The 27,796-nt window shown below is 44.6% G+C and overlaps 4 protein-coding genes across 10 annotated transcripts; 2 read left to right on the forward strand and 2 right to left on the reverse strand.

Moving 5' to 3' along the window:
• The first annotated feature begins 1,083 nt into the window (after positions 1–1,083).
• LOC6609246 (protein charlatan) lies at positions 1,084–21,712 on the forward strand. 4 transcript variants are annotated; one of them, XM_032714410.1, is made up of 7 exons: positions 1,084–1,497; positions 15,337–15,671; positions 15,744–16,216; positions 16,316–17,332; positions 17,719–17,925; positions 18,241–18,567; positions 19,107–21,712. In XM_032714410.1, exons 2-7 carry the CDS (start codon positions 15,450–15,452, stop codon positions 20,704–20,706), a joined length of 3,846 nt encoding a protein of 1,281 aa, XP_032570301.1. In that variant the 5' UTR covers positions 1,084–1,497; positions 15,337–15,449; the 3' UTR covers positions 20,707–21,712. The 4 variants fall into 4 exon arrangements, with proteins under 4 accessions (XP_032570301.1, XP_002033936.1, XP_032570302.1 ...); XM_002033900.2 differs by lacking the exon at positions 1,084–1,497 and adding an exon at positions 6,104–6,472; XM_032714411.1 differs by lacking the exon at positions 1,084–1,497 and adding an exon at positions 6,104–6,472 and having other exon boundaries at positions 18,250–18,567.
• A 514-nt stretch (positions 21,713–22,226) lies between these two features.
• Positions 22,227–22,769, reverse strand: LOC6609247 (DNA-directed RNA polymerases I, II, and III subunit RPABC4). The gene is made up of 3 exons (XM_002033901.2): positions 22,638–22,769; positions 22,435–22,527; positions 22,227–22,348 (listed from the first exon to the last, which is right to left on the reverse strand). The coding sequence occupies exons 1-3, from the start codon at positions 22,693–22,695 to the stop codon at positions 22,326–22,328; spliced, it is 174 nt and encodes a 57-aa protein (XP_002033937.1). The 5' UTR covers positions 22,696–22,769; the 3' UTR covers positions 22,227–22,325.
• A 178-nt stretch (positions 22,770–22,947) lies between these two features.
• Positions 22,948–24,921, reverse strand: LOC6609248 (zinc finger protein 91). The gene has a single exon (XM_002033902.2). It carries the CDS (start codon positions 24,875–24,877, stop codon positions 22,988–22,990), a length of 1,890 nt encoding a protein of 629 aa, XP_002033938.1. The 5' UTR covers positions 24,878–24,921; the 3' UTR covers positions 22,948–22,987.
• A 112-nt stretch (positions 24,922–25,033) lies between these two features.
• Positions 25,034–26,853, forward strand: LOC6609249 (U6 small nuclear RNA (adenine-(43)-N(6))-methyltransferase). Of its 4 annotated transcripts, none has more exons than XM_032716135.1 (6): positions 25,034–25,212; positions 25,273–25,483; positions 25,539–25,950; positions 26,011–26,223; positions 26,292–26,391; positions 26,499–26,853. In XM_032716135.1, exons 1-4 carry the CDS (start codon positions 25,090–25,092, stop codon positions 26,186–26,188), a joined length of 924 nt encoding a protein of 307 aa, XP_032572026.1. In that variant the 5' UTR covers positions 25,034–25,089; the 3' UTR covers positions 26,189–26,223; positions 26,292–26,391; positions 26,499–26,853. The 4 variants fall into 4 exon arrangements, with proteins under 4 accessions (XP_032572026.1, XP_002033939.1, XP_032572027.1 ...); XM_002033903.2 differs by having other exon boundaries at positions 26,011–26,204; positions 26,263–26,391; XM_032716136.1 differs by having other exon boundaries at positions 26,011–26,204.
• Positions 26,854–27,796: the final 943 nt, after the last annotated feature.

A 27,796-nucleotide genomic window follows, 5' to 3' on the forward strand; every position in this document is an offset into this window, starting at 1 on the left:
ATTATTTAAAACATTTATTAAAATGATATGCAAAGCTATCCTTAAAATAAGTGGCACATCGTACTAATACAGCAAACACCATATAATGTAGAGGGATATTACTAAAGGCCAATGTTGTATATATAAAGAATTGACTTATTGTTTGACACCTTTTTGACAAAAAATTAGAAATACGATTGTGCATTTTAAAAAAGGCGGCAAATTCAATTTGACGGAGTTGGCATGACTAAACAATGCAGATGCTTAAATTCAAATGAATTTGTTTATTGAACGAATATAACCAAATAAACGTATGTAGAAATCGAGATGGTAACTTAAACTCTACACGTGTAGAAATTCGAAAAGCAGCTCAAAAATAGTTCGCATTGGGTTAGTGACACTGCTAATATTAGAATGTAGGAATCGTGTATGATGTAATGTAAAATTATTGTATAATGGAACCGGAAATGTGATTTTTGAAGCGGATGGCAAATGAAATTCAATTTCAATTTTGATGTGATGATTGGGATGGGATTAAAATTCTTTTAAGTTTAACAAATTAAACGGAATAATTAGATAAGAAAATTTGTCTTTGAATATCAGATGTTGTTGTTTAATTAGTCAAATAATCAATTCAACAATTGTTATAATTACAATAATAATTATAAAATAAAATACTATAAGAGATTTTTTGTTTTTGTACTTTTTCCCGCGCATAGCGCATTGAACATTTGAATTCGATGTTCGATGGTTTCCGATGTTTTCGGCGCGACTATCGATACCACGATACCGACAAATAATAAATAAATAATTTATTTATTCCTTAATATAAGTCAATTAATAATAATAAGTCTATTTATATATTAGAATAATTTTTTCTTAGCTTAATGAAAACTTTTTGCCGGAGAGTCACTTGTTATGTGTGTGGGAGCGTGAGCGTTGCGGAATGCGCGCGCTTTTTGTAATTGTGGAAAGCGGAAAAGCGGAGGGGTGGCAGAAGAAGATGCAGGGCGGCGCAGACAGGAAGCTTTCCCACAATTGCACAACGTCGGAGAGGTATTATTATTACGCGACAGGCAATCGGCGCGGCAACAACAGCAAACTAAGCAACGCATCGCAGACGCAAAAACAAAACTAAATATTACAACATATTTACTTGGCCAAATAGGGGGAGGAGGCACGGGACATTTTCCGCCCAGCCCACCAGCCACCCCCAAAGAGTGGGTGGCGGAGAATCGCCGTAGGATCCGCTCCTCCGCGACCATTCATATTCATTCAGTCACGAAATCTCATTCGGTGTGTGAGTGTTGATGAGGTTAGTTGTGAAACGCGGCTCGTTCTCGTTAAGTCGGAAAACCGAAAAGTGCATCAAGGAAATCATTTAACAAATCAGTGAAGTAAATTCATTTCCAGCTGCAAAGGAGAAACACAAATCCTCTAAGCAGTGTGCCGCGCGAAAAAAGTCGAAAAAGTGTTGCATACTCCGGGGCTGGCTACAAAATCTCCGCTAACATGTTGGTAAGTTGGTGAATAAAATATTTTAAAACAAATCGGATCGGAGTAGCATGGAGTATCTATTAATTGATTTTCCTAGGGGGGGCCTTTTCAAATCTATTTTCCAAGCCAAGTGATTTATTGATTTTTCCGCAATGCGTTTGTGTGTGTGTGTGCGTATCTTTTTCGGTATGCACTTTTTCCAGAGAAACACCCCACTGGGGGCAGCAACCCCCAACTAAAAAGCGCCAACTTCTATTTTTCCATCATCAATACTTCACACAAACGCACACACACACACGCACACAGTGGAATAAAAACAAATGGTATTGGTGTGTGGAGTGGAGCAGGCGCTCTATGCAACGGTATAGCAACCCCCAAACAATGCACAACCCACCCTCTTTCTCGCTCTCGTTTTGGTTTTGAAGGGTATTACTATCCCGCTCTCGCGACAATAGCTCAACTGTTTTGGCATTTGAAAACTAACTGCCGCCCCCACCCCCCGCACCCACCTATCGTAACCCCCTTGGTTTCTCGCTCCTTGGTGGGTGGTTGTTTTTCACAGCCGGAGCACATCATAAATTTTGTGTCTATAACAATTTTTGTTATATTAAACCACCCCACCCACCGACCCACCACCCCAAAAAGCGACCCACACCCCTTATCAAAAAAGTGCAAAGGAATTGTGTTGCACTTTCGAGAGTTCAACTTCCGTTCGTTCACTCTCGCGCTCTCTGGGAAAATAGAAAATAACGGCACAGGCTTGCGCTCTCTCCAAAGAGAGGGATGCATTTTCATTTCGATTCGATGGGGGGTTTTTGCATATGGTTTTTTGGGGTTTCGGTTTTTATGCAGCATATGCGACTACATATGTACGTATATGTATGTAGGAGTTATATAATTTGTATTTGATTATTTTGCCTTTGACGAATTCCGTTTGTGGCATGGTGTTTTCAAATGAAAACTAAAAATGTGTGGTTTTTTGTTGCCATGGGCAATATGGTGAAAATTTGTGGGTGGCAATGTCTGCTGCAGAATGCAAATAACTGCATTCGAGTGCTTTATATATATATTTATATATATTTATATATATAAGATTATATTCACACGCACATATTTTATACATTTATATATTATGTGGGAAATGCAATTTGTATGCAGTCGAATTGCACTTGCCCGGGATTATGCCTATATAAATAAATACTATGTACGGGGTAGGGGATACCGGCAACGGAATTTCGTTTCATGGCGTCTCCATGGATTATATATAGAAATTAGTTGTGTATTTGAAGCTGACAGCTTAATTGCTTTTTACTCGTCGACAAAAATTGATTTTAAGCTCGAGTTAAACGAAGCCAAGCACTGGAAAGTGCCTAGAATGCAACGCACATTCCTTTAGATTGGAAAGTAAGGGGTGGAAAACGGAAGCAGACTAAAAGACAAAGTTAAGCAAGTTCGTTAAGCAATAACAACTAAATGAGTTCGTTAACCCAACAATACATGAGCATTGTTGAAAACTTTGACTTAAATTGTAAGTCAACATATTAGCGATCACTTTCTTACATTTCAAAAAGAACGTTATGTACTTGTAGTCACTACATAACATGAAAAATGCGTAGCGATCATTTGATTTTATTCTTAGCCGCAAACTGACTATTTCCTGTTGACTTCATTTCATTCACACTCCCCACGCTGATGATGATGATTGAAAAAATCACCCAGGGGCCAAGACCCAATGACTCACCCGACCGCAAGGCAAGCCAAGCGGAGACTGTACCCAACCCAGTGCTCAAAACAAACCCAGTCTCGAAAACACACACACACATTCACACTACCCACCCACTCAGACAAAGTGGATTCGAGTTGGGAGTTCGGAGGGAGTTGCGCATGCGTGGCCGTGTCCCACGCCCACTCGTCAAGGGGTGTCTCCACATAGGAAAAACATTTACGAAAATCTAAAGATTTGCTCTTTGAAATGATGTTAGAACTCACTTGAACTATAGGAAGAAAGAACTCTAAGCTGTAGTACTAAATTTTAATCATTTGAATCCTATGTCTTGTATATTTAACAAATGCCTATATAGACTGTATGCAAATTCGTACCAATAATGCCCCCTTTTTTCTCTGTGCATGTTGGATGTGGGATAGTGTACGTATATAGAGGGTGGGAGCGAACTATACAGTGGGAACCAGTGATCGCACAACCACCCCCGGGGTTCCCAAGTTAAATGAGACGTGACAAAGTGCAAGAGTTTCGACCCCTTTGAGCAGTGCCAGGCAGATTTCCTCTTCACAAGTGGCGCCCAAAATGGGAAGCCCTATTCCAGCGAGGAGACTTTCTCCCAACTGCAAAACCGAAGAAGGGCTTCGTCTTCAGGGGCAACAGGTTTTGCTGGCCGTAGGAAGCCATGTGCTGCTGTAATTGGCCAGGCTCATTACGGGGATCGTTGGTTATATCACAGCTTGCACCGGGCCAAGGATGGACTAACGGGTCCACCCAGGCCCAGTGAGCTCTGCCTCCGAAAGAACCTCTCAGGGGGATTCGAGGTGGCCCACATGTTGTCAACTGACGGCTGCTCACGAACCGGTTCCAGTCCCCAGGCAGCTCCTTTATCCGCGATCATCATCATCATCATCTCCATTTCCATCACCACCATCATCATCATCGCCTTGGCCAGCCACTTCCACTTGAGTGGCAATGAAGGCAAAGTAGGGTGCTCAGGCTGCTCCATTTCGAGGGCTAACCTGTTTTCAGTTACCCTTCGAATGAGGTATGTGGATTACAGAGCACCTTTCGGTAACTACTTGATTTCTTTCATTTTAAATCTTTAAATAGCAGTCAGTTATGTGTTTTTAATATAATATGATTTCCTTTTGAAGTAACTTAAAACTTTTTAATCCCTACATATCCATTACTTTCGAATGGTAGGGCATTTCCAGGTCCGTCTGGCCGAATAGACATTATGCATCTTCTTCACCTCATGGCACCATATGCATTTTTGCAGCCACACATCGCTGGCGTTGTCTTCCTTTTGCGGGGGATATTGTTCATACATGAGTAGTACGATCAAAATCAGCGTCATCGCAACCTGCAAACCTGCAGTAACAACAACTTGGCGACCAAGATGCACTAGAGTCCATTGATTGCCAGTAACTTTCAATTTCATTGAATTGATGCAGTTGTCGTTGTTGTTGCACCGGGAGTTCCCCATTTACATATGAGTCATGCATATAGTAGATATAGGCAAGGCAACAACTATATCAGAGATAGTGCAAATTTATAGGCCAGCCAACCCCAAAGGTTGAACGGCAAGTCTTGAACCCGAAATCGAAATCGAATGCGGCTAAAAATCAGCCCACGCCGAAAATCGGCGGGCTATGCCACCCATTCGAGGCTGCCATGTGGGTGAATTTGTTTATAAATACAGTGAAACTCCGAGAGTATGAACTGTCCACTTATCAGTTATGTGCAAATCAAAATTAAATCTCTAAAAATTGATTTTAAAAGCAAAACGAAGGAGTTCGTTTTCAATGAACCACAAATGTATTCAATTAGTAAAATTCCGGGTTACGGGAGTTCGACTGTGGCTTCATCATGTGTCTACCTGGACCATGTATCGCACGCCCTCCTTCTGGCCATATACCATATACCAAACCCAAAAAAGCCTCTGCCCCGCTAATGAACGCAACAGTCGCAGTCACCTCCTCCTCCTCCTCCTTCTCCTCATCCACCGCCATCACCAGCAACAAAAACAACAACGACGCCAACCCACATGCACGAAGATCATTACCAACCCGAGCGGCGCATAAAAAAAACGTAAGCCAGCAGCAACGGCAACAACAACAGCGAAATCAAGTTGCGCCGTCGCAAACGCAAACTGACCTGGTCCGAAAATTCTACTCTGAAACCACCCTACACGGTTTCCCACTCCCACATGGCACAGTGGGCAGATTAGAGCAATCGCAAGGTTTAGATGCCGGAACTCTCTGGAAAAACTAACTTGCCTATCTATTTATTTTATATAAATTTTTTATCAGGCAGCTCAAAAAAAAACGTTACAAAAAATTGATATTCATTTGCCAAGAACTTGAACTATTGTAGTGCGACGTGAAATGTTTATTATTCAATAAGTTTTCCTTGACAGTCGGTACAAATTTCCCACTGTGCGACGCCGGCCCACACACAATAACTGAAGAGCGGGAGAGAGACAGCAGAAGCAACAACAAACGACTTGAATGAGCGGGTGGCTTGCCTTGCCGCCTGTTTGTTGCAATTTCTCTTTTATGCGATCATTCGTTTGTAAGGTGGCCACTTGCATAGTGGGCTTGAAACATAAATATTGTTTGTGGCTTCCTTATAGTTTTAAATTTCGCTTAACAAATCAACGAAATTTATAAACCCACTGTTTAAAACCTAAACAAAAATCATTTAATTTTAGTACGGGAATTAATTATAATTACAATTTTGCAAAAACGCTTTTCATTCTGCTTAAAGAGTTCGCAAAAGAGTTGTTAAAAATATTGTACAGGCCTAGCGTAAATATATTTAAACTAAATAGCGAATCCACCGCACATCGCCCCACTGTGCGCTGCTTTGTGCGTCGGCATTGCCGGCGTCATCGTTTGTTGTTTCCATCTCAGTCTGTTGGAATTTCTCGTGGTGTGCGGTTCGGTCGTTCTCGCTTTCCTCCTTCATCGTGCTTGGAATTGACTTTGTGCGGCATTTTTATAAGAATCATTGCAACGCGTGGTTTTCCTGCGAATTTTGGCACGAGTTCTTATTAAAAATATATACAGCGAAAATCCCCGCTGATTGTGCGTGATTGCGTTTCAATTGTAACTAAACTGTTGTAATTAAACAGAAGTGAACAAATTGTGAACAAACAGTGACTGTAATTCAAGGAAAACAACGCCAGCCGGCTGGAAGGCCTAAATCGGAAAAGGAGAGCAATGGCCATAGGGCCAACTGGAAGTAACTAATACTGATCAGAATAAAAAGGTATAATATAATTGTTAGTGACTTCAACATTAAGGGGAATTAATTATTTTCGGAGAAGTTTGCTGCATATAATTAATGGAGCAGACCCAAAAGCCAAAACCGAACCCACACAATCTGCGAGCCATCGAGAAATCACCTCGAAGGCCATGTGCAGAGACAAGCCCAACAACCCACAGGTAGCTAGGCCCAGAACCGGTTACCCAATTTCCAATTATAAACCAAAAAACAAAAAATCCGAGCCACTCCAACGCCCCCCAATAAAAAAAGAGGGAAAGAGCAGTGGGCACCCCTTTCCTGAAAAATGAGACCAAAGATCCCAAATGCGACGCCGCGAGGGGCTCAAAAAGAAAAGAAATCGAAAGAAACCCACCACCACCAATCCTTGCTCATACTCCCCCTCCTCCGACACCTTCGCCTCCTTTGCCTCCTCCCTCATTATCCTACTTTCTTCGCTGCCCTGCTTATCATCTTCGCAGACACACACGCACACAGTGAGAAATCTTGCCTGCCTCCTTCTATTCGTTCTGCATTGTCACATGTTCCTCTTCCTTTCCCTTTCACCCTGTTGCGCGCAGAAGGAGGAAAAAATCGTGGTGTGGGTAGAGAAGGGGAGGGAGGCGACTGACCGTCGCGACGCCCGCTGTTTCAAATGGTGATTTCTTGTAGGTTCTCATTTTGGCGTGGCTCTTGTCCCCTTTCCCTTCCCGCTGCTTTATCACTTCGTCTGTCTCTCCCACACTCTCCCTTTGCATTCTGATGCATTTTTTACACCCACCCATCGATAGTGACTTTTGCATTCAACCTACTCCGCCTCCTCCCTCATTTCCCCTCTTCGCTGAGTTGCCGCCCCCACTGGCAGTCGCCCTCTATTATTTGCTTGTTCATTATGGACTCATCTTCGTGGTTGGCTCGCCTTCGAAGGAGTTGTCATTGGAACGATCGGTTGGAAAAAAGGGTTGCCGTTGAAAAACTTCATGTTCCCGTGGGGGAGATGGAAATCAACACGCATGCAATAAAACATAATTCCATAATTTAATCACAAATGTACATACGTTAGTAAATGTAACTTATAGCGAGTTATAAATACTTGTTGATATGGAAAGCGAAGAAATCACTTGTATTTTTTCTTTTTTAAATTCAGCTTAAACAGAAAACTTTCAAACTCGCAAATTTGGCTTCGGCCTGTATTGTTAAATACTGAGTTCTGTCTAAATAATCAAGTTTCAAATCAAACATTTTAATTTTCTGCGAAGTTCTCTTTCTGCAAGATCCGGTTTCTGCAAAATCAAATAAATGTTATACGTAAATACTTGTTGATAAAGCGGGGGAGTTGTGGAACTAAAGTTTCTAGAACTCAACCGTATTGAGTCATCTGCCATCTTACTTTTGCGTCCGCTGCACAGACCCCCCGCCTGTTATGTTACTGCCAACCCACGCTTGGCTTCCTCCCCCCGCCACTCAAGTTCGACATTCCCATGGAAAAAGCGACCCCAAAAAAAGGGCAAAAATAAATTACGCACTTCCCGTCGTCGGTGGTAGAGCAATTTTATGCAGCCAGGGGAGGGAGGGTGAAAAGAGGGGATGGATGGTACCTGCCCGTGTCGCAAAGAGGGTTGTTGTGCTGCACCGATCCCAATCCCGATTCCCTATCCCTAAACCGATCCTTTGCCAATGGGCATAGGGCCCATGCGATACGACGATGGTGATGCGACCCCAGTGAGGCAGCAATCTTACCGAAAATCACATAGGAATTTCCTGTTACACCCGCCCCCTGCCCGAAAGTTACCTGCCCTCGTCTCCGCGCTCCTCGCTTACCTGTTTTCTCCCTCCCGCTCTCTGCAGCAGCTGTTTGTTTTGCGGCTTTCAAGGTTTCTACTTTTTACCTGTTGGCGTCAGTCGGTTCGATTGGGATTTTGAATCGGATTCGGCATCGGAGTTCGTCCCCTTTCGCAGCACAGCCACCCCATTGCGTAGGATTCATTCCACTTCTTATGTGTATGTACATCTCTCACTTCTTTGTTCGCTTTGGGTGGGTGGGGTGGAACTACCAGGTGGGAGGGGGGAGACTTACTCACATCTTCTTCTCCATTTCTTTTGTTGGCCCAAAAGCGGGCAGAGTCGATCCAAACCGAGCCGAGCCGAACCGAAAATCTTTTGGGCGTCTTGAGTTTTGGTTGGTCTCGTTTTTGCTTTTGTGCCCGGCGATCATCATTATCTTCGTTTCGCTGGCTCATTCTATGGCACCACCACCACCACCACCGCCACCAGCCACTCCTCCTACTACAATTTGCCTAAAAAACCCCAACCGTTTCGACCGTTTTTCAATATTCAACGAAACCGAACCAAAATAAAAAAAAATAAGAAGAAACTCAGAAAATGATGGTGGCGAAGAGGAAGAGCACGACAGACGGCGACGATGTCTGCTTGAAGGTTGTTGTGAAATTTCATTATGGGTCTGGGTCTGTCTCCTCGCCTCCACCTCCCACTGCTTCCTCCTGGTACTCGTACTCCTACCCCATCCCGAACCCAACCAAGCCCCACCCCCACCTCGGCCTCCTACTCCTCTGATTGCCTGCTGCTGTGCATGTGGTTGTTGTTATTTTTTTTTAAGAGGCGTCCAGCGTCAACATTTCAGCGAGGGGTTTCGGTTTTTGGGTTGGGTTGTCTTGGCTATATGTATTATACACGAATACGGATAGGCTGGCCCACGGATTGGGATGGTATGATGATGGCTGCTTGGGCTGTGGCATTTCTCGTGTGTAGGTAGGTGGTTTCTCGGAAATCCATTTGTTCATATGATAACCCAAAGAGTACAACACGAAACCCAACCGGCTGTGAGGCGAAGGAGGCGCAGTCATTTGCTGACGGTCCAGAATTGAAGCTTTCAACCCGATCGCCATTTCAAAACGCTGATGGGTGTATGTGAAACTAGGGAATCTACCATCTATGAGCGTTTGTGTGCCATAAATGAGATCAGATAAATCATTCCAAAGGAATTTATCTGTATACCCCAGCCCTACTTGGCGATAGATTCAACTAGAAAGTCACACCTAAATGCATCCTCTTCAAATTCAGAATCCAAATCCATTCATCATGCTCGTATGTATGTATCCTGGAACCTCCTTCTACTCCTTCTCCTTCTCTGAAGGATCGCATCCGTTGGTCCGCAACAAAAGCAACAGGATCGGCACTTAAAACCCCACTCCACCCCGCACAAACCCAAATCCCCTCGGCCACCCCAACCACCAGCAAATGGCAGCTGCAACCTGCAGCCCAACGGGGCAACCCTAAAATTGATCTCTACTCTGGGCAGCAGGTTGTTGTCGGCATGGATTGCAGTTGAGAAACGAAGCGGCAAGACGGAAAACCACCCTTAAAAAGGGAATGGAAAACATGGCACAAAATTGCTACCCCATGGATGATCGGACACCGAGCACATGTTGCATGCGGCAAAGATTTCACCAGAAAAGGAGCAGATCAGGGAGGGTGCATCTGACACGGCTTGGACTTAGGTCTCTCAAGACGACCCCTGAAGTCCTCAAGGCGAAGGACAGACGAACATGTGCAACGTCTGCGCCTGCATTTCTGTACCTTCTGCATGTATTTCACTTTATTATTTTTTGTTTTTTTTTTTTTTTTGCTGGCTAGCTGGCCGTTTTATGAGGGCGCGCACCTGCCAACAGCTGCCGCCGCCGCCGCAAAAATGAGGAAAGTAAAGGCGGGCAATCATAGCCAAAAGCTATGGTCGCTGACTTGTTTTCTGGGCCTGCCCTTGAAGCCGTCGCACGCCCACCGCCAGCAGATGAACCACCCAAAAAGAAAAAAAAAAAAACTAAATACAAAAAATTGGAATGAAGCAACAAACGAAACCAGCTCCGAAGACTTTTGGGCCCAAAAGCAATTTGCTTTTGTTGTCTGCTGGCCGGCCATCATCCGCCTCGAAAAACCTAAAAACAAGCTCAAAGAGAAGACGCCAAAAAAAGTATAGTAAGAAAACAAAGAAGAAACAGCAGCAGCAGAAGCAGCTGCCATCGCATCGTGGCCACAAAAAGTACCACCTGCCGCCCATATACATGTCGCCACAACCGCTGTCCTTTGTTCGCCGGCAGCCCCATTAACCCAAGGATATGCCACCATGGGAATGGGAATGGGAAAGGAAGTGTTGGGAAAACGTGCGTCCTAAGGATACAATTCAATTTCGTTTGGGGGCAGAAAGGGAGAAAGTCCTTATGGAAATAATAAACTTGCTTGATATGGTAACTCAGCTACTAGATTTGGTTAAATTTGCTTCAAAAGGTTACCATCTTTGACCCAATGGCATTATTCAAAACAATCAACACGCAATCCGTTAACGGGGATCCCTCGACGATTTATCTAATGACATCTAACTAAGATAGAAAATTTACGATGAGTAATGGGTTTATTTCGCTAGAAAGCCAGCTGTTTTTGAGCATGTGCTTTAAAAATTATATTTTAAGCTTGAATCTTCCTTAAATTGGAAAATGGCAAAAGAAACATAGAGCCACGCAGCGGCGAATGGGCCAACGAATGCAATCGATGACAACAGCTACTACGGCCCACACAGATACGCGCTTAGCTCACCTCGCCCCATCCCAGCGAGCCACCCACTCGCCAACCCCCTCGTTGCCCGCGCCCTCTTCCACTCCCCCTTCCCCTTCCATTATAGCCACCCAGCTGCGCCTGCGTCGCTGTCGCCGATTTTTGGTTGGTGGGCGTTGAAAAAGGCGCGGGTAGCTGAAATAAGCAGCGAGAATACCGTTGGCAGTCGCCGTTGCTTCGGCTTTTGTTGGGGCCTTTTGCTGTTCGGTGTTAATTTGGCTCGCATATAAAATCTTCGATTTTATTCCATGGAATCGGTTGGATCATTGGGACAGCTGCGGTCAGTTGGATTGGACATACGATGGTGCTGCTAGACACCCACCCACCTTTGATGATTAGTGGTTGCTGCCAAATACTAATGGCACAGTGGTTTAAAATCTGTTAGAAAACAGGGTATATGCATTTTTTAAGCTTTTTAAAATATATATTTAAGTCCAGTAAGTCATAAATTCGAATTGCACAGTTCGCAGTCCGGACCGAACTGTAAGTGGACTTGTGGATGGAACCCGTAGAATAGCGCTTCAGTAATTGACGACTGCTGCACTGCGATGCGAGCAACGTCCTCGTGCAGCTCCACCCGTTCCATCCCACTGTGCGTCATCGGCTAAAGCGTTTTTTAATAACTGCGTGCTGGTCGCTCGCAAAGTTGGTGGTTACCATGGCTGGGTTGGGAGAGGGGCAGGGGTCAGGAAGGAGGTGAGTGGAGCTGGGTGGAGGGATTGTGTTAACATGTCATTAGCTTGGTGGCTTCGTCCGCTGTTGTGTCTGCTGACTCTGCTGTTGCTGCTGGTACTCCGCCCCCATCCCGTCGGCCCCCTCCCACCGGAACGCCCCCTCTGCGGTCGCGCTTGTGGCCTTTCACCGCAACAACAAGTAAATGTTGTGGCTCACCCTGAGCTGCCAGGTCGCCAGATTGCCAGATCGCTTGGCCCAACCCACGGGTGTTAAAAACTGTGTGCATAACTCTACAGGCCGACTTCTACAGATCTAACTTCCTAAAAAATATCCAAAAACTTTTGAATTTGAAATAAAACTAATTATCATCACAAATAATTTTTCAGCATGTAAAGTTCTGCAACTTCTCCTAAAACTCTTTTGGCTCTTATCAAAATGTTATTTTAAAATTTAACTCATGCTCTAAAAAATGATGCTAGAAAGAATCCCATGTTCAACTTAGTGAATTTTCACTGTATTTGCGAATATCTCTGTGTGTTTTGCAATTGGCACTTTGATGACCGCCCTCGCCTAGAGGCTATAACATTTGATTAGCCTACGCTTTAAATAATTATTGCAAATACCCAAAAAAAAAACGCCACCAAATTAGATCCAACAAAAACACCCCACTGGCACCCAAAAAAGGGAGAGCCAATAATGCGTTTACCGTTACCAGTTGCCCGGCATCTGCAAAAATGCAACATCTGCCAATAGTGAGAAAGAGAAAGAAAAAGAGAATGGGGAGGATCAAGCGCGCTCTCACTTATTACGCGAGAGCCAAAGACAGCGAAAATTCCCCCAACCGGCATTTTTCAGCTGCCCAACCGGTTTCTCTCTGCCTTCTCTCTCTCTCGCGCTTTTTCTTGCTCTCACAAACTCCCCCAAGTTGGCGTCTGTTTGCGCACCCACCACAATTTGGCGTCGACTGCGATCGCTGTTCTGATGTGCGCGTGGTGTGTTGCTGTTTTTGTTGTTTTTGTAAATTGATTTTGTTGCTGGCCTGCGCGCCCATTTTCAGCCCACTCTCGTTATTGTTGTTGTTGTTGGTTTTCTGCTGCCGTCTGTTATTAGCAAAGCGGATGTTGTTGTTGCTGCTGGCAGCAGAAGCAGAATCAGCCACAGCAACAAAAAAGCAGAAAAGGGGGAGGCACAGCACCCACACGCGCGCTTTTGCTGTTGGCAACGCATGACACTTTCCGCTTTTTTTCCCCCCATTTTGCTGTTCTGTTTTTATTTTTCTGTTGTGCTGTGTGTGTCTCGCCCACAACAGTTGACCCCTTGACGGCGGCTTATCAAATTCAGGGGGCGGCGGTGGGGTGTCGCAATTTGATAGAGATCTTGGGAGCGGTTGGAAATTTAACTTAACGAACTTGTCTAACTCGATCTTATGAAGGCAATACTAACTGTAAGTTTGTTTAAGTTCCTTTTGTGTTGGGATTTGTTATCGGAAAAAAATGATAAGCAATTTAATAATTTGTTGTCATTACGAATATAGTATATATAGGCATATACTTATAAGACTATGTAATTTACCCAATATTAAGATTTTAAACAGAAATATACAATATTTATGAAGGTGATTCCTTTCAGTAAGCCTTTCCTTTGTGGTATATAACTGGTTTGCAGCCACACACTTGCACTTTCCTTGCCCATCTCGTGTTTTTCAGATCCCCAAATGGAGCTTATGGCGCGGCATGATCTTGAGAGCGTGGCCAAAGTCAAGCGGCAACCACCACAATGGCAGCAACAAAGACGTGCCCTTGGCTTGAGAAACCACACGCAGAGAACTGAGTGAAGCCAGACCAGCAGATCAGGGCAGAGCCCCGAGATCCCCGAGCCGATCCCCAGAGCCACAGACCCCCAGACTTCCCGAAACACTCGAACTTGAACAAACAACGAACGCAACAACAACAACAAACGCCCCCATGGCGGCAGAAAACACCAGCAACACCCCACTGTAAAAAGCACACGAAGCATAAAAATCAAATATGCAAAACTCAGATACGAAATATGAACTGAAAAGAGACGAACAGAAACAGGCTGTGGATCGGATTGGATCGGATCGGATTGAATCGGAACGGATCTCGGGACTGGGAACGGTCGTGTGGGTGTGTGGGTGGTGCTGTAGGTGCTGTTGGTGGTGCGATGACATGGCAGCGGGGTGTCTTGGGCTGGGGCCAACAGTGGGTGTGTGGGTGGGCGCAGCCGTTGGCGCTGGGCCGTAGAACGTGCCCAGGGTCCAGCGGCAAATCGAACACACGCTTTTTGTCGCCACAGAGTGTCAAAAAAACTGTTCATTCTCAAAAAAAAAAAAAACAGGGCGCAGCAACATGTGGCCAAGAAAAATACTAGCCACTGATAAAAATGCCACACTTAGTAGCTTTTCAGCATCTTACAACATTTCCACAATGGTGAAATTAAATCATGAAAGAAACCAAAAACTGATAACATTTAAAACTGCCCAGTTCACTATATTCAACGTCTTGGAAAATATTTTTTCTCTGTGCATAGAAAGAGGTAGGGACGTCTAGCACAGCCCACACCCACCCACCGCACAACAAAAGCGCCGCCAAAATAAAAAAAAAAAAAAATGCCGCGATCGTTGGCAGTTTGTCTCTTCGTGCGGATGATGCTGGGCTAGTGATGTGGATGATGATGCTAGACCCGTCGAGAGGAAGACGATCAATGGGTTTTTGGGTTGGTTCGTTAGTTGGGCACGTCAAGGTGGTAAATTTATTAATTTATGCAGCTGGGACCCCAAAAAGAGAGTCGAGTGTGTGAGTGTTGCTGTGCACCAAACAACTGGTTCAGGCGACCAATGTTTCAGTTTGTTTCTTTAAAGAGTCATAGTAGATAGATATTTTAAATGGCTAGTCTATAGCAACCACTTAAACAGAACGCTTTTCACATTTTTGTGACCTGACACCCGACATCAGTGGTCCAAAAATCAGAGATTCGTAAACAAAAAACGCGCTCGAAAGCATTTCTGGCTGACTCAGCGATGCTGCGTCAAATCGAAATCCAAGCCCAATGCCCAATGCCCACCGAAACCAAAGGCAAAACCCCCCACGCAAGCGCTCCCAAGGCAGACCGGTACCACCCCCTCGCCACCCGACACAGCTGCCTCTCCTTTCCCATCAAATCAGAGTTGGATGTGTCAGCAGTCGTTTCCCGCCAGTGACGTCGTTGGCGGGAGGTGTTGGGTATTTTGGTACCGGATGTGGCTCTAAGATAGTTGGATTTATTAAAGCTACTCCTCCCTGCTGTTGCTGTGGGGAAACCCAAGGCATTTAGATTTGAAAAACTGTATACGAATTCTTTTAGTGGCAAGGGACGCGATTTCCAACAAGGTTTATTGATTTTTCTTTAAGAAAGTAGGAAACTTAAACTAGTTTTAGCCTTATTTACTCTGAAGACTCTAATCGTTAATGGAATTTATCAGCCTCTTTCTTTAAATCTTAATAATTGTCCAAAAATAAGTATCCGTTTACTCATGAACATCCGCCTTCTCTCTCTTGGCCATTTTTTAGTTCTCGGCGAGTGGACGTGGAGGCAACAGCAATAGCAGCAGCCTCCGCCCCCTGAAAGCAGCAGCAGCAGCACGCCCGCTAGCCAAAGCCGACGGCAAAGTGAAGCACCTGCAATGGCCACACTAATACCAGTGAACGGCGGCCATCCAGCAGCGAGCGGACAATCCTCCAATGTGGAGGCGACATATGAAGATATGTTCAAGGAAATCACACGCAAATTGTACGGCGAGGAGACCGGAAACGGTTTGCATACGCTCGGCACGCCGGTGGCGCAAGTGGCCACCAGCGGGCCAACAGCGGTGCCCGAGGGCGAGCAGCGCTCCTTTACAAATCTGGTAAGTAAGATGACGAAGCTGATTCCAAAATAGATGTATCTAACGGAACCCTTTACTATTTTTCCCGTTCAGCAACAACTCGATCGCTCGGCAGCGCCCAGCATTGAATACGAGTCCAGTGCGGCAGGCGCCTCTGGCAACAACGTGGCCACCACCCAGGCCAATGTAATCCAGCAACAACAACAGCAGCAACAGCAAGCGGAGTCGGGCAACTCCGTGGTGGTGACGGCCAGCAGTGGGGCGACTGTGGTGCCGGCACCCAGTGTAGCGGCCGTTGGTGGCTTCAAGTCCGAGGATCATCTGAGCACTGCCTTCGGACTGGCAGCCCTGATGCAGAACGGTTTCGCAGCCGGCCAGGCGGGTCTGCTGAAAGCCGGCGAGCAGCAACAGCGCTGGGCTCAGGACGGATCTGGTCTGGTGGCGGCCGCAGCGGCGGAACCACAACTCGTACAATGGACCTCCGGCGGAAAGCTCCAGAGCTACGCTCATGTCAACCAGCAGCAGCAGCAGCAACAACAGCCGCATCAGAGCACACCCAAGTCCAAGTAAGAGCCTAGAAAGTGTTTTCTATTATGTATTGTAAATTGAGAAAAGTATTGGTTAACTATGGTTACTTACGTCTTAAAACTTCTCTCTACCCATAGAAAACACCGTCAGGAGCATGCGGCTGAATTGATCTACGCCAGCCCCTCCACATCGGCCAATGCGGCCCAAAATCTGGCCCAATCCACACCCACCTCAGCGCCCAGCAACAGCAGTGGCGGCAGCACCAGCTCCTCCGGCGGAGGAGGCGGTCGGAAGAAGGCCGCTCAAGCGGCTGCAGCCGCTGCTGCCGCGAATGGAGTGCACATCCAGAAGCGTTACGCCTGTACGCACTGTCCGTACTCGACGGACCGGCGGGATCTGTACACCCGGCATGAGAACATCCACAAGGACGAGAAGCCCTTCCAGTGCTATGCCTGCCTCAAGCAGTTCAACCGAGCCGATCATGTCAAGAAGCACTTCCTGCGCATGCACCGTGAGCTGCAGTACGACATTAACAAGACCCGGCGACATGTCTCCGCGAGCAGTGGCTCCTCGGGCAGCGGGTCCTCTGGAAGCGGTTCTCATCACTCCGGCGGCCGTGGAAATGTGACCATTAACTCGGCGGGCGTTAACATAGACAATGCCTTCTTGGAGGCCCAACGACATCCCACCTCGAGCAGTATGAGCATTGTGGAGACCATCGAGGCAGTGGCCTCGGCAACCGACATGCCGCTGGCCCAGCTAAAGCAGGAGAAAATGGACGATGGCGCCGGTGTGGTATTGCCCCTTCACGTGGGCGTTATGCAGCAGCCGGTGGCCAGCTCGAGTTCCGGCAGCAGTGGCAGTCATGGCGGCAATGGAAACGGTGGCAGCGGCTCTGGCCTGCTGAAACCAAAGCGCGAGAAGCGCTTCACCTGCTGCTACTGCCCGTGGTCTGGAGCGGACAAGTGGGGTCTCAAGCGGCACCTTAATACGCATACAAAGCCCTTCGTTTGCCTGCTCTGCGATTACAAGGCGGCGCGTTCCGAGCGCCTGGCCACCCATGTGCTGAAGGTTCACAACAAGCGGGCCTGCAGCAAGTGCTCTTACTTGGCGGACACGCAGGAGGAGTACCAGGCTCACATGAGCGATGTGCAGTAAGTATACGCCGTTAAACCGTGTACCTTTCCTGTGTCCTTGCAGTAGATTTGGCTATTAATGCATATAGGGAGAAGACAATGTAAAAAGTTGCATCCACTCCTGACTCCGTGTGTCCGCATGTTTTAAATAAGCAAGTTAAAGATTAAACAAAAGGCTTTAACCATCTGTTGACTATAAATGTCACTCATTTGATTGCCACATCCAGCTGCACGGATTCCTAAAGCTTCGGTTGACCGAATTTAGCCTGTCCCTCTCGTTTGTCCTGGGAATTACGAAAAACTCTAAACAGCTTTTGAACTCTCTTTCGCCCCACTTCTCTGGCTACCCCCCAAAATCCCCGGACGTTCTCTATATCTAAACACAAATACCCTGATCTGATCAGTCCGCACGATAATCGGCCGGCGCGCAGCGGCAACGGCAACCAGAGCGGCGGCAGCAGCAGCGGCAATAGCAACGGCAACGGCGGCGGCAATGGCAACAACAATGCCAATGCCGGAGGCCACAGCCAGAACCTCAATGTGCTGCGAACCATTGGCAACAGCCTGGTGGCCAACAACCAGCTGAACACCTATGCCGGCAATGCTTTTGGGTAACATTCTCAGACCGCCCTGCCCCATTCAAAAATACCAAACCAAACAAAAAAAAAAAAAAAAAAAAAAAAAAAAAAAAAAAAAAAAAAAAAACCAAGCAATCCCTCCCAAAAACAAAACCAACCAACACATCCCAAAAAACCAAAAAAAAATTACAAAATACAAAAACCCAACCGAGCGCGCACAACGTTCCTAACTCTAGTTACTACCCTCGTTCTCTCGTTCTCTCGACTCTCGATTCCCACGACATCCCCACCATGATCACCACATCTCCACATCACCATCGACCACCACTTCACCACCATTTCGGTTAGCTCGTCCAGTGGCAATGTGGGAAATGCGAATGGAGGCGGCGGCGCCGTAACCATCTACACCACCACCACCAATGAGGGCGTGGCCGGCGGCGGAGGAGGCGGTGGCGGCGGCATAAGCGGCAACATTTCCGGCGGCGGACCGCTCCAGGAGATCATCGTGAATCCCTCGTCGATGGTCGGCTGGCGGCTGAGCGCCAACGGATCGCTGATACCGCCGCACGATCTGCTAACCGGCGGATTGCCAAATGCAGCCACGCAAAAGCGCGGCTCGGAGCGATTGTTTCAGTACCTCGAGGCCGAGGGCAGCGATCCGGAGGACTATGCGCGGTATTTGGATAACCCAATATATCCCCGATCCATTGCGTTTTCGTTGGTTTTCACTCAGTTTCCTATTTTACATATATACTTATTTCCGTGTCTTAAGCGTGCTTATCTAATGCTTTAAGATTCATTTTCTGCATAATTTCCCGAGAAGTTTACTTATTCGTTTCCGTTGATATTGGTTTTTAAGTTTCACAAAATTGGTCATCGTGTTTATAAACCACTTTGCAAATTCTAATCGCTTGTGTTTTTATCACACCCATTTCACATTGTTTACGAAACCCTTGTTTGAATGTCCACTGATTTAAAAAAAATGTTTTGTTTTGTTTGTACCTTTCTTAATAGTTGGTTTCAGGTTCCACAGTTTCTTTTTGTATGTTCCCTATTTATGTTTTTCTTTTGTTGATATAACCATTTTATTCAGTGGCTCATCTGAATTTCACCCTCAGTTAAAGTTTATTTGCCACCCGTTTTGTTTATCTTCGTTTATATACCAATATCATAATAATCAATCTAATATATTGTTTATTCACTTATCCTTGCAGTCTGCTAAAAATGGACGCCATTAGTCGCAACACCGCTTCGGTCGCTCAGGATTTTCATAAGGCGGGAGGCGTGCACGAGTTGAAAATACCAGCCAATCATCAACTCCTGTTTAACAATAAACTGCCTTCGCAATGGACGACACGAGAGGCTGCTGCACTGCTGTACAGCCTGAGCAACATGGGTGGCGGATCCGGCGGCTCCGTTTCCGGTTCCCAGCGCCAAAAGTTTGGCATGCGAGCGCGACAACATTCCACCGGCGAGGATGACGAGAATACACCATCGTCTGCATCTTCGTCGAGCTTCTCTGGCGATGAGTTCAATATGAGCGCCACTTCGCCACTAAAGCTGTCGCGTCATGCCATCAAGCTGGAGAAGATGGATGATATGGACGCCAAAGATATGGGACCCACCAAGGCGCTGATGGCAACGGCATTTCTAGAGGCGGCCAACTACGAGCAGACGGCCATCGAGCTGCTGGCCAGCAAACGGAAGATCAAGGTCGAGAACGACAACGACGAGGACCAAGAGAATCAGCAGCATCAGCCCCATCAGCAACATCACAGCCAGCAGCAGCAGCGATTGCAGCTTATTAAATCGTCTCCCGCGTACAAATTGAACAACAACAATAACAACAATAGCAACAACAACAACTACTACAAGGACAAGTCATCGCACAGAAATGCCGTTCACCATCATCGCCAGGATGACAAGGAGAACAACAAGACCAAGTCACCAGGCGCAGCAGCAGTAAGTGTTGCAGCTGCGGCAGCAACATCGCCGCCGACCATCAGCGGCCACAGCAACCAGACTCCGTTTCTCACTCAAATGGAGTACCAGAATCTCAATCGCATTGGCACCCAGTTCCAGAACTACGTCAAGGACATTATCAACAAGTACTACGCGGCAGAGACGCCACTGATGCTGGCCGCTGCAGCAGCAGCTTTGCCCACGGCCACGACTACAGGTCAGCAGCAACAGCCAGAGCTGGACATTGAGAACCTGTCGCCGAGCAAGCGTCGTCGTCTGCTCAGCGAAACGGAGGAGTACATCGAGTATCTGCGGAACAAGGAGGACATAACCCTGACCATTGCTCCAAAGGTACAGCCACCAGCGCCTGTGACATCTCTGCTTAAACGGCAGTTGGATCTCAGCACACCTCGTCGGAGTCCCAAGAAGGCGGCTCCGGCCCACAGCAACAGTGCCTCGAATGCCTCCCGCAAGTCCCTCAACCAGTTGGCCACTCTGTTGCCACTGCTTGCGGATGCGGCCAGTCAGCAAGAGTATCTCGCTGCACCGCTGGACTTTAGCAAGAAGTCCAGCTCGCGCAAGCAGGCGCAGCCAAAGAAGATCCGCTTGACGCCCGAGGCGGTGGTCACCTTACTTAGGGACAAGTACCTCAATCGCATGGTGCGTCAGCGTTTGGGCTGCCTCAAGTGCAACCAGTCGCGTAAGAGCAGCTCCATCAGCTTCAACTACCACACGCTGGGATCGCTGGCTCTGCACAAGTATTGGCGACATGGATCCTCATCAACTAGGAGAGAGAAGCTGCAGGCAGCTCTGCAGAAGAGGATTAGCCGAGGACAGGCGGACAAATGCTAATGTGGTCGTGTAGTTTTGGTTCTATTTTATTCGCTTAAGATTAGAAAATGTTTGCTTGCCATATATGGAATGCATTAGGCATTTGACATTGAAAATTATTTAAAAAATGGCATTTAATTTTTTAAATTTTAAGTTGTGATGTACCTGAAATATGATTTCTCTTAAACAAACAAAAAATACTTAAAGCAAAAAACAAACAAACACAATTCATGCAAACGGTCTCGAAAGCGCTTTTGCAGCCGACTGCAAATGAATTTCATTATCTTAGTTGTACGATTGAGCTATCTCACAAACACACCCCACTAACAATGAACATTTACACACGGATATTTAACTATTTAGTAACTTACCTGGAATGAGCATTTATCAAATGTGTTTCCCAGCCCCTGATTTTCACATCCACCTCCACATCCATTTGTATTTGTATTCGATTGAATTAAATGTGAAGTAAAAGCTTTAATTTGCCATTTACAAAGCTTCAGTTAAGTTACGAGTAATGATTGCCATCTTTTTACACCTAGCATTTAGTCGTCTAGTTACCCTAGTTTATGGATTAATTTATGAACTCCAAACGCGAACCTCATCGAACTCTTTGCCTTACTTATCATTTAAGCTTTAACGTGAATGTACATTTACTTTAAGTTGATTTAGTTACTCCTCGGAGCAGCAGTCACGCCCACAATGCCCACAAAAAACAAAACGAAACAAAAAGCATTATCACGCAAACGTTTTAAATATGAAAGAACAAACGTCTATTAATATTAACAAAACGAAATGAACAAAAACTATATTATTGTACGTGTAGATGTATTCATGATTTTATCTGAAAAGCGCGGAATAGAAAGTCGGCGAGAACAAGATGGAAACACAAGAACAACTTACAAAATACTCAAAGAACATGGATAGAATACAACTTTTTACCACACTGAACAAGAAATATTTGACTGAAAAGTGTCGGGGGAAGGTATGATATATGAATAAAGGTATAAACAATTTTAGTGTAAAATGTGTGTTTTTGCTAAATGTGGTAAACTAAAAGAAAACTTAAATTTATTACACAAAACTAAACTAAAGCGTAAACGAAGAGGAAATTCTTAAGTAAAGTAAATTTTTGGATGACAAGCCATTTAGACAAAATTTTTGAGACGAAAAAAGACATTTATAAGAAAGGAAACAAAAAGAACAAACCGAATTACTTTAAATTTTATTTAAGCAATGAATTTGCAAAAAATAAAAGGTATAATTACAATAAATGTAATGTGAGTGTTTTTAGTTTAAAATTATATATTTCCAAAACATTCAAAATAAAATATAATTAGTTTAAAATATAAACCGAGCTCTTTTATTTGTGATTTTCCACCATATGGGAATGGATTTAGATTTGGTTTATGAAAATTTGGAGAATACGATCCAAGTAATTGGTATTGCATTAAAATCCTCTAATAAACATATTGGAGTTTAGTCAAATAGCTTTTTCCTATGTACCTTCATTACATTAAATGACAAAACGTTGTTGTTCTTGAGGCTATGACATTTATTAAAGCAATAGCTTTATTTTGTACAATCTAACTGCTTAAATATATTGTTTAGACGGTTGTATATATGTTTTTATGGGGTTTTTAACGGGCATCAAAGACAACAACTGCAAATAAAACGAAAGATCATCAGTACAGTTTCAAAGCCATTGGAGACTTCCTGGGGGAAATTTAAATATGAAGGATTACTTACGACGCTTGGTGCGCTTTTTGTACATGATACGATATCCACACTCGCGACAACGAATCGGATCCCTTGGGCGCATCTCGTTTTCATGATGGCATTCTACAAAATATTTAAATTTTTATTGAACTGCATTTCAAAAAATTTCGGCAGCCATGTGCCCGCAGTTAAAAAATCGTTTTCCGTCGAACTACATTATCTGGCAAACTTACCTCCACAAATATAGGTCATTGCCGTTTTCACATTATCCTTAGAGCTAGTTTCCGACATTTCTAGTTAGTATTATTAATATTATAGCGTGTTTTGTGTAAAAATGTGTTTTGTTTTGCCGAAAAGTCTTTTAGAGTGACCGTTGTGGGGTAAACTATAAGATGAACTCAAATAATACTATTTTCTCAGCTTAGTATATTTCAGTATCTTGAAATGGGGCGGAAATTTTGAATTAGCAAAAAATATATATGAGGAATTATTTGGTCTAAGTACCAATTATCCATCCCAAAAAATATAAGAAAAAGAATTTAATTTCTATTTATGAAGATAAACGATATATTGAAAAAGTAAATTATTTTTTGAACATTTTTGCTTGTGCCATTAAATTTAGTTTATGTTTAATGGATCTGTAATGCCTTTCCATACTTCCAACAATTGAATTTCCGCAGGTTTGACAGATTTTAATTTTGCCTCTTTTTTTCGATCTACATGGTGTTGTTTTTGAGTGGGTCTGCTTAGTTTTTATGCCAATTTTTTTGTAGTTAGGTGTACTTCTACTTTCTAAAGTCATATCTGTGTTTGTTGACGAACTTGCTTCAATATCAAGCTTTTCTTCGGTGGCTCTTAAAATAGTAGAAAAACCTTTGCGGCAATTACTCTCTTCTGTATTATCATTGTTTTTCCCGAACTTTACAAGGTTGTCCTTATGGCTTTGAGATTTGCAATGCCTTCGGTAATTTCCCTTCGATTTAATGGTCAGATCGCAAACTTCACACTTGACGGTGTGAACTAAAAGATGCACTGCTTTTCGATGGGTTTGCATGGTGCCCTGACTGTAGAAATTCGCTCCGCAGATTTCGCAGGTGAAATTCCTCTTGTTCAAATGAACTTTGTTCATGTGTTCCTCGAGGAAAAATTTCCTCGTGAACTTCCTATTGCAGATTTCGCAGACTGGCGTAGGTCGCTTCCTGCAGCCTACTTTTGGAGGTTCTCTCAACGGACGCATTTTGTCTCCATATTTTTGCATGGCCCTATTACATTCCTTCGAGGTATGAGCAGAACAACATAGACGGGAGGTTAGTAGCTTGCATATTAGGCAGGGTTTTCTGCGTTCATGGTTTTGCAGCACATGGGCATCGAGGGCAGACTTCAGTTGGAATCTCCATGTGCAGTGAGGACACTTAAAGGGGCGATATAGCAGCGTACTGAATGTTCTAACCCTCTTCTGGTGCTTACGTAGGAATTTCCGGGTGAGAAACGACCTGTTGCAAAAGGAACAGTGGAAAGGGAAGTTTGTATGTAGCTTTTCCCGTCTATGCTTCATCATATGCAGCTGGTGGCTAAAGGAGAAGCCATAGTTTTGAGCGCAGGTTGGACATTTGCTAAGGCTAGAAGTCTTTCGTTTTTGGATTGGAAGTTTCGATTCATCCTTGAAGTACGATTGCAGGTCCTTGGCAACTGGCACCAATATATCCTCTACCTTGTTAAGTGATAGCTCCAGTTCCTTCTGCTCTTGTGACTTCTGATCCTCCAGTAGTCTTTTATATCTCTTGTTTTCGTGGAGTTCCCGCGAGCTTGTGGATTTTCTAATTATGTGTGAGGTTAACGAGTGCTGCAGATAGAATCGTCTGTAGCATATCTGGCAGTGAAAGTTGTCTGAATAGCGATGGGTCCTTTGGTGATCCTCCACGTCCTGAAGCTTTTTCCACGGTAGATTCTCACATTTATAGCAATAACAGCGTAGTCCTGGTAGGAATAAAGCTGCAATTTTGGGACGTAGAGCTCCATGTGCTTCCTGGCCTGTCAGTTGGCTAACTGAACGTCTGTAGCCGGTGCTCACTGTATCCAGAATGGCAGCTAACTTTTCCAATTGCACTTTTCGGTTCTTGTCTTCAAAGGCATCGAATATTGCTCGAAAATCGTCTTGTAAATCAGCCTTAAAATACTCATTGGTCCAGAAATTATCGCGTAATTGTGCTGTGCGTAGCAAAAGCAGCACATCCGAGCTTCGGAATCGCATAATTTTCTGAACGTCTTCGCAGAACTTGCTGGAGAAATCCGTTCCAAATATGGTGTCTCCTTCCCCATTGAATGCCACGTACTTCTCCCTGAATCCTCGACAGCATTTGCACTTGCAGTGGCAGGAAGCAGGGCATCCATATGGCTTCTTGTCAATGCTAAGAACTGGCAAATCGGTTGTAAAGTTTTCGTAGGTAATTAGCAGTTTGCCAGGCCAAGACATTAGTTTACTTTTTTGTTTACAAAAGTTGAATCAACAAGTGGCTATGTGACCAGGCACTAATAGCACAGAAGGCCAAATAAAACTACCAAATATTAATGGGAGCTTGTGTCATCTCTTGCTCGCTGGAGTTGCCAGACTGCAGCACTAAACAGCTGTTCGAATTTCGGCGGCATTTTATTTCATTAACAATTGCGCTTTTTGTAAACAAAAACATGGTAAAAACTAAGGGAAATCAAAAGATAGTCGGCATGCATCCACGTAATGTGTTACGCACGCAGCCCGACTACACCAAAATGGCTATAAAATACAAAGATTTTCGGGAGCAGTGCCAGTTGGTAAGTAAAAAAAATTTGATTTGCTTAGACATTATTTTATTAAACTTTTGTTTAATTTAGGAGCTCAATGGCAAGGTTTCTGTTAACTTTCGCAATGAAAAGACCCTGCGCGAGTTGACCAAAATGCTGTTGAAGGAATATTACGATTTAGATGTGGATTTTGCACCCGGAAGTTTGGTGCCGACATTAGCACTCCGTTTGAATTACATTTTGTGGTTGGAGGATCTAATGGAACCTCTGAGCTTGCAGGTCATTCGTGGTATAGATATAGGTAAGCTAGGTGGGATAAAAATGCTATAATGATTAACTAAGTGATTCCTTCGCAGGCTGCGGCTCCTCCTGTATTTATTCACTGCTTGGAGCCAAGAAAAATGGTTGGCACATGTTGGCTCTGGAATCGAAACCGCAAAACATAGAATACGCCATGAAGAATGTAAAGAAAAACCACCTGGAAAGCCTTATAGAAGTCTATGCTCAACCAGACAACACGAATATCTTTAAGAGCTATTTTGAACAGGATCAGCGACAGTTACAGTACCAATTTTGCCTGTGCAATCCACCCTTCTTCGACTCGAACTTACCAAATCCCCTAGGCGGAAATACCAGGAATCCAGAAAGACGACCAGCACCCAATAATGCCAGAACTGGAAGCCAGGAGGAACTCACCTGCGTGGGCGGCGAGGTACAGTTTGTGCAACGCATCATAGACGAGAGCCTGGAGAACAAGGAGCGCGTGCGGTGAGTCAATCTTCATTAGCTGCAGAGATTGAATTAACGTTGGTTTCCTTTGCGGTGCAGAATCTACACCACGATGTTGGGCGTCAAGGCCAACGTTCCAAGAATACTGGATTACCTGAAGGAGCAGCAGGTGGCGAATGTCAGCACCACTGAATTCCATCAGGGACACACGACTCGGTGGGCGGTGGCCTGGAGCTTCCACTCGGAGCCACTACAGCAGGGGACAACATTAAATTAAGTTGCCATTAGCTCTGGTAGAGTATCTTTTAGATGGTAGGGGCGAATTAGTTATACTTATTTTTGTTTTTATAGGACTTATTTAAAAAATTTAATTTTTATAGGCATCAGTTTAAATGTATAAGTTCTTGAAGAATTGCAGCATCTTTCGAATGTACTCTGACCTTCACCTGTGCTCATCCCATAAAGCAACTCCATTACAAGGTACGTAGAAAGCTTTCGCCTTAAATGGAAATTTGCATGTCAACGGTCACTTTGCCACCCAGCTCCACGAACGGAAATTATCGTTTCGCTTTTATCATTGACCACAGCTGACCACACACTTCGACGGAAAAAGGCAAACGGAGTCGGAATGGCAACCGAAATGGAGGCAAACACGCTCACTAAGCACAAGTCGCCGCCGCTGGTCAACACACCGACGTTTCCACACCTTTGAGCCGGGGAATTCGGGCGTTTCGCTTGACCACCATGTGGGATAGTGAATAACAAATTTTAATTGCTGCACGGGCACGTTACTGATTTGCTAATTATTCGACAAGAAAATACCTTTAAATGCAGGGAGAGTATATTAAAAGTGAAATCATTGATTCTTTTAGGAAGTACTTAAGTTAAACTTGTACTGTATCTTAAACATATATATATTGTAATATAATAGTATTTTATATACGCTTTGTCAGTAATTAAATTAAAATCTTTAAAGGGTATTCGCGCTTTCAACCCCTGCCGAGATTTCCCTTGCCATTTGAGCCTTTTCACAACTTGGCCAGCAACAGCCTTCGCTGGCTGACTTGCTTTTGTTGTCCTTTATGGCATTTCAACACGTTAGGGTGTAAAGAACAACGTAATTAAAATGCAAGCCGTCGGTTCTTAAGCTCGGATAGATGGGTTCCCGACTGCGTCATGCGTTTAGGTGCGGTCTAGTTTGTTTTCCATTGTTTCCCGTTTCCCGTGCTGTGGGTTTTGCAGTCGCCCACGCTCCGAAATTAGAAACAAGAGTCAGTTGCGGGCAGCCCCTCCACTGATTTCAGCTGGGGCGCCCCTTCAATTTACCGGCTATTATCTTAATTTTAGGCACCCAAGGCCCCAAGGTAAGCCACAAAACTCGACACGTGTTTCTGGGCTCGTCCTGATGTGGTAATTGTTAATTAAAAACACTCTCGGGTCACGTAGAGTGGGTTTTAGGTGCCCTATTAAAGTCATAAAAAGCTAGGCATTCCCAACCATCACTGGGTTCGACTCTTTTATTGGACGTCGTTAAGTGGTTTTGAAAACAAGTTTATGTTGAACCATAACTCCACTTACATATACATGCTGTCTATGAAATTGGACTTGTAATACATTTTTAATGATACCTTTGAAGGATTTATGCGGGGGAAGATAAGTAGTTGCTTTGTTTATGAAGGGAGAGAAGTATTTGAAAATGATAGATAAGCGAAAATGTTGAAAAGAATTGTATATTTTAGCAGCACTAGTAAGGTGTATGACTTAGATTAGGAACACGTTTATTAAATTCTAGAAATAGGAAGTTTTAATAAGAAAGGACACAAAACAAGCAATCAATTTTTATTTCAGGGTAGATTATTATCAATGTTTTGAATTTTAAATACAT

Source organism: Drosophila sechellia, chromosome 2R (assembly GCF_004382195.2).
Source record: "Drosophila sechellia strain sech25 chromosome 2R, ASM438219v1, whole genome shotgun sequence".
Classification (NCBI taxonomy): Eukaryota; Metazoa; Arthropoda; class Insecta; order Diptera; family Drosophilidae; genus Drosophila; species Drosophila sechellia.

Excerpts from the sequence above, each read along its gene's own strand:
- LOC6609246 (XM_032714410.1), top strand. The coding sequence starts at position 15,450 with ATGGCCACACTAATACCAGTGAACGGCGGCCATCCAGCAGCGAGCGGA. Across the intron at positions 16,217-16,315 it reads CAGAGCACACCCAAGTCCAA|AAAACACCGTCAGGAGCATG; the intron begins GTAAGAGCCTAG and ends CTCTACCCATAG. Across the intron at positions 17,333-17,718 it reads GCTCACATGAGCGATGTGCA|TCCGCACGATAATCGGCCGG; the intron begins GTAAGTATACGC and ends TGATCTGATCAG.
- LOC6609247 (XM_002033901.2), bottom strand. The coding sequence starts at position 22,695 with ATGTCGGAAACTAGCTCTAAGGATAATGTGAAAACGGCAATGACCTAT. Across the intron at positions 22,528-22,637 it reads AATGACCTATATTTGTGGAG|AATGCCATCATGAAAACGAG; the intron begins GTAAGTTTGCCA and ends AATATTTTGTAG. Across the intron at positions 22,349-22,434 it reads CAAAAAGCGCACCAAGCGTC|TTGTTGTCTTTGATGCCCGT; the intron begins GTAAGTAATCCT and ends TTTTATTTGCAG.
- LOC6609248 (XM_002033902.2), bottom strand. The coding sequence starts at position 24,877 with ATGTCTTGGCCTGGCAAACTGCTAATTACCTACGAAAACTTTACAACC.
- LOC6609249 (XM_032716137.1), top strand. The coding sequence starts at position 25,090 with ATGGTAAAAACTAAGGGAAATCAAAAGATAGTCGGCATGCATCCACGT. Across the intron at positions 25,213-25,272 it reads TTCGGGAGCAGTGCCAGTTG|GAGCTCAATGGCAAGGTTTC; the intron begins GTAAGTAAAAAA and ends TGTTTAATTTAG. Across the intron at positions 25,951-26,010 it reads GAGAACAAGGAGCGCGTGCG|AATCTACACCACGATGTTGG; the intron begins GTGAGTCAATCT and ends TTTGCGGTGCAG.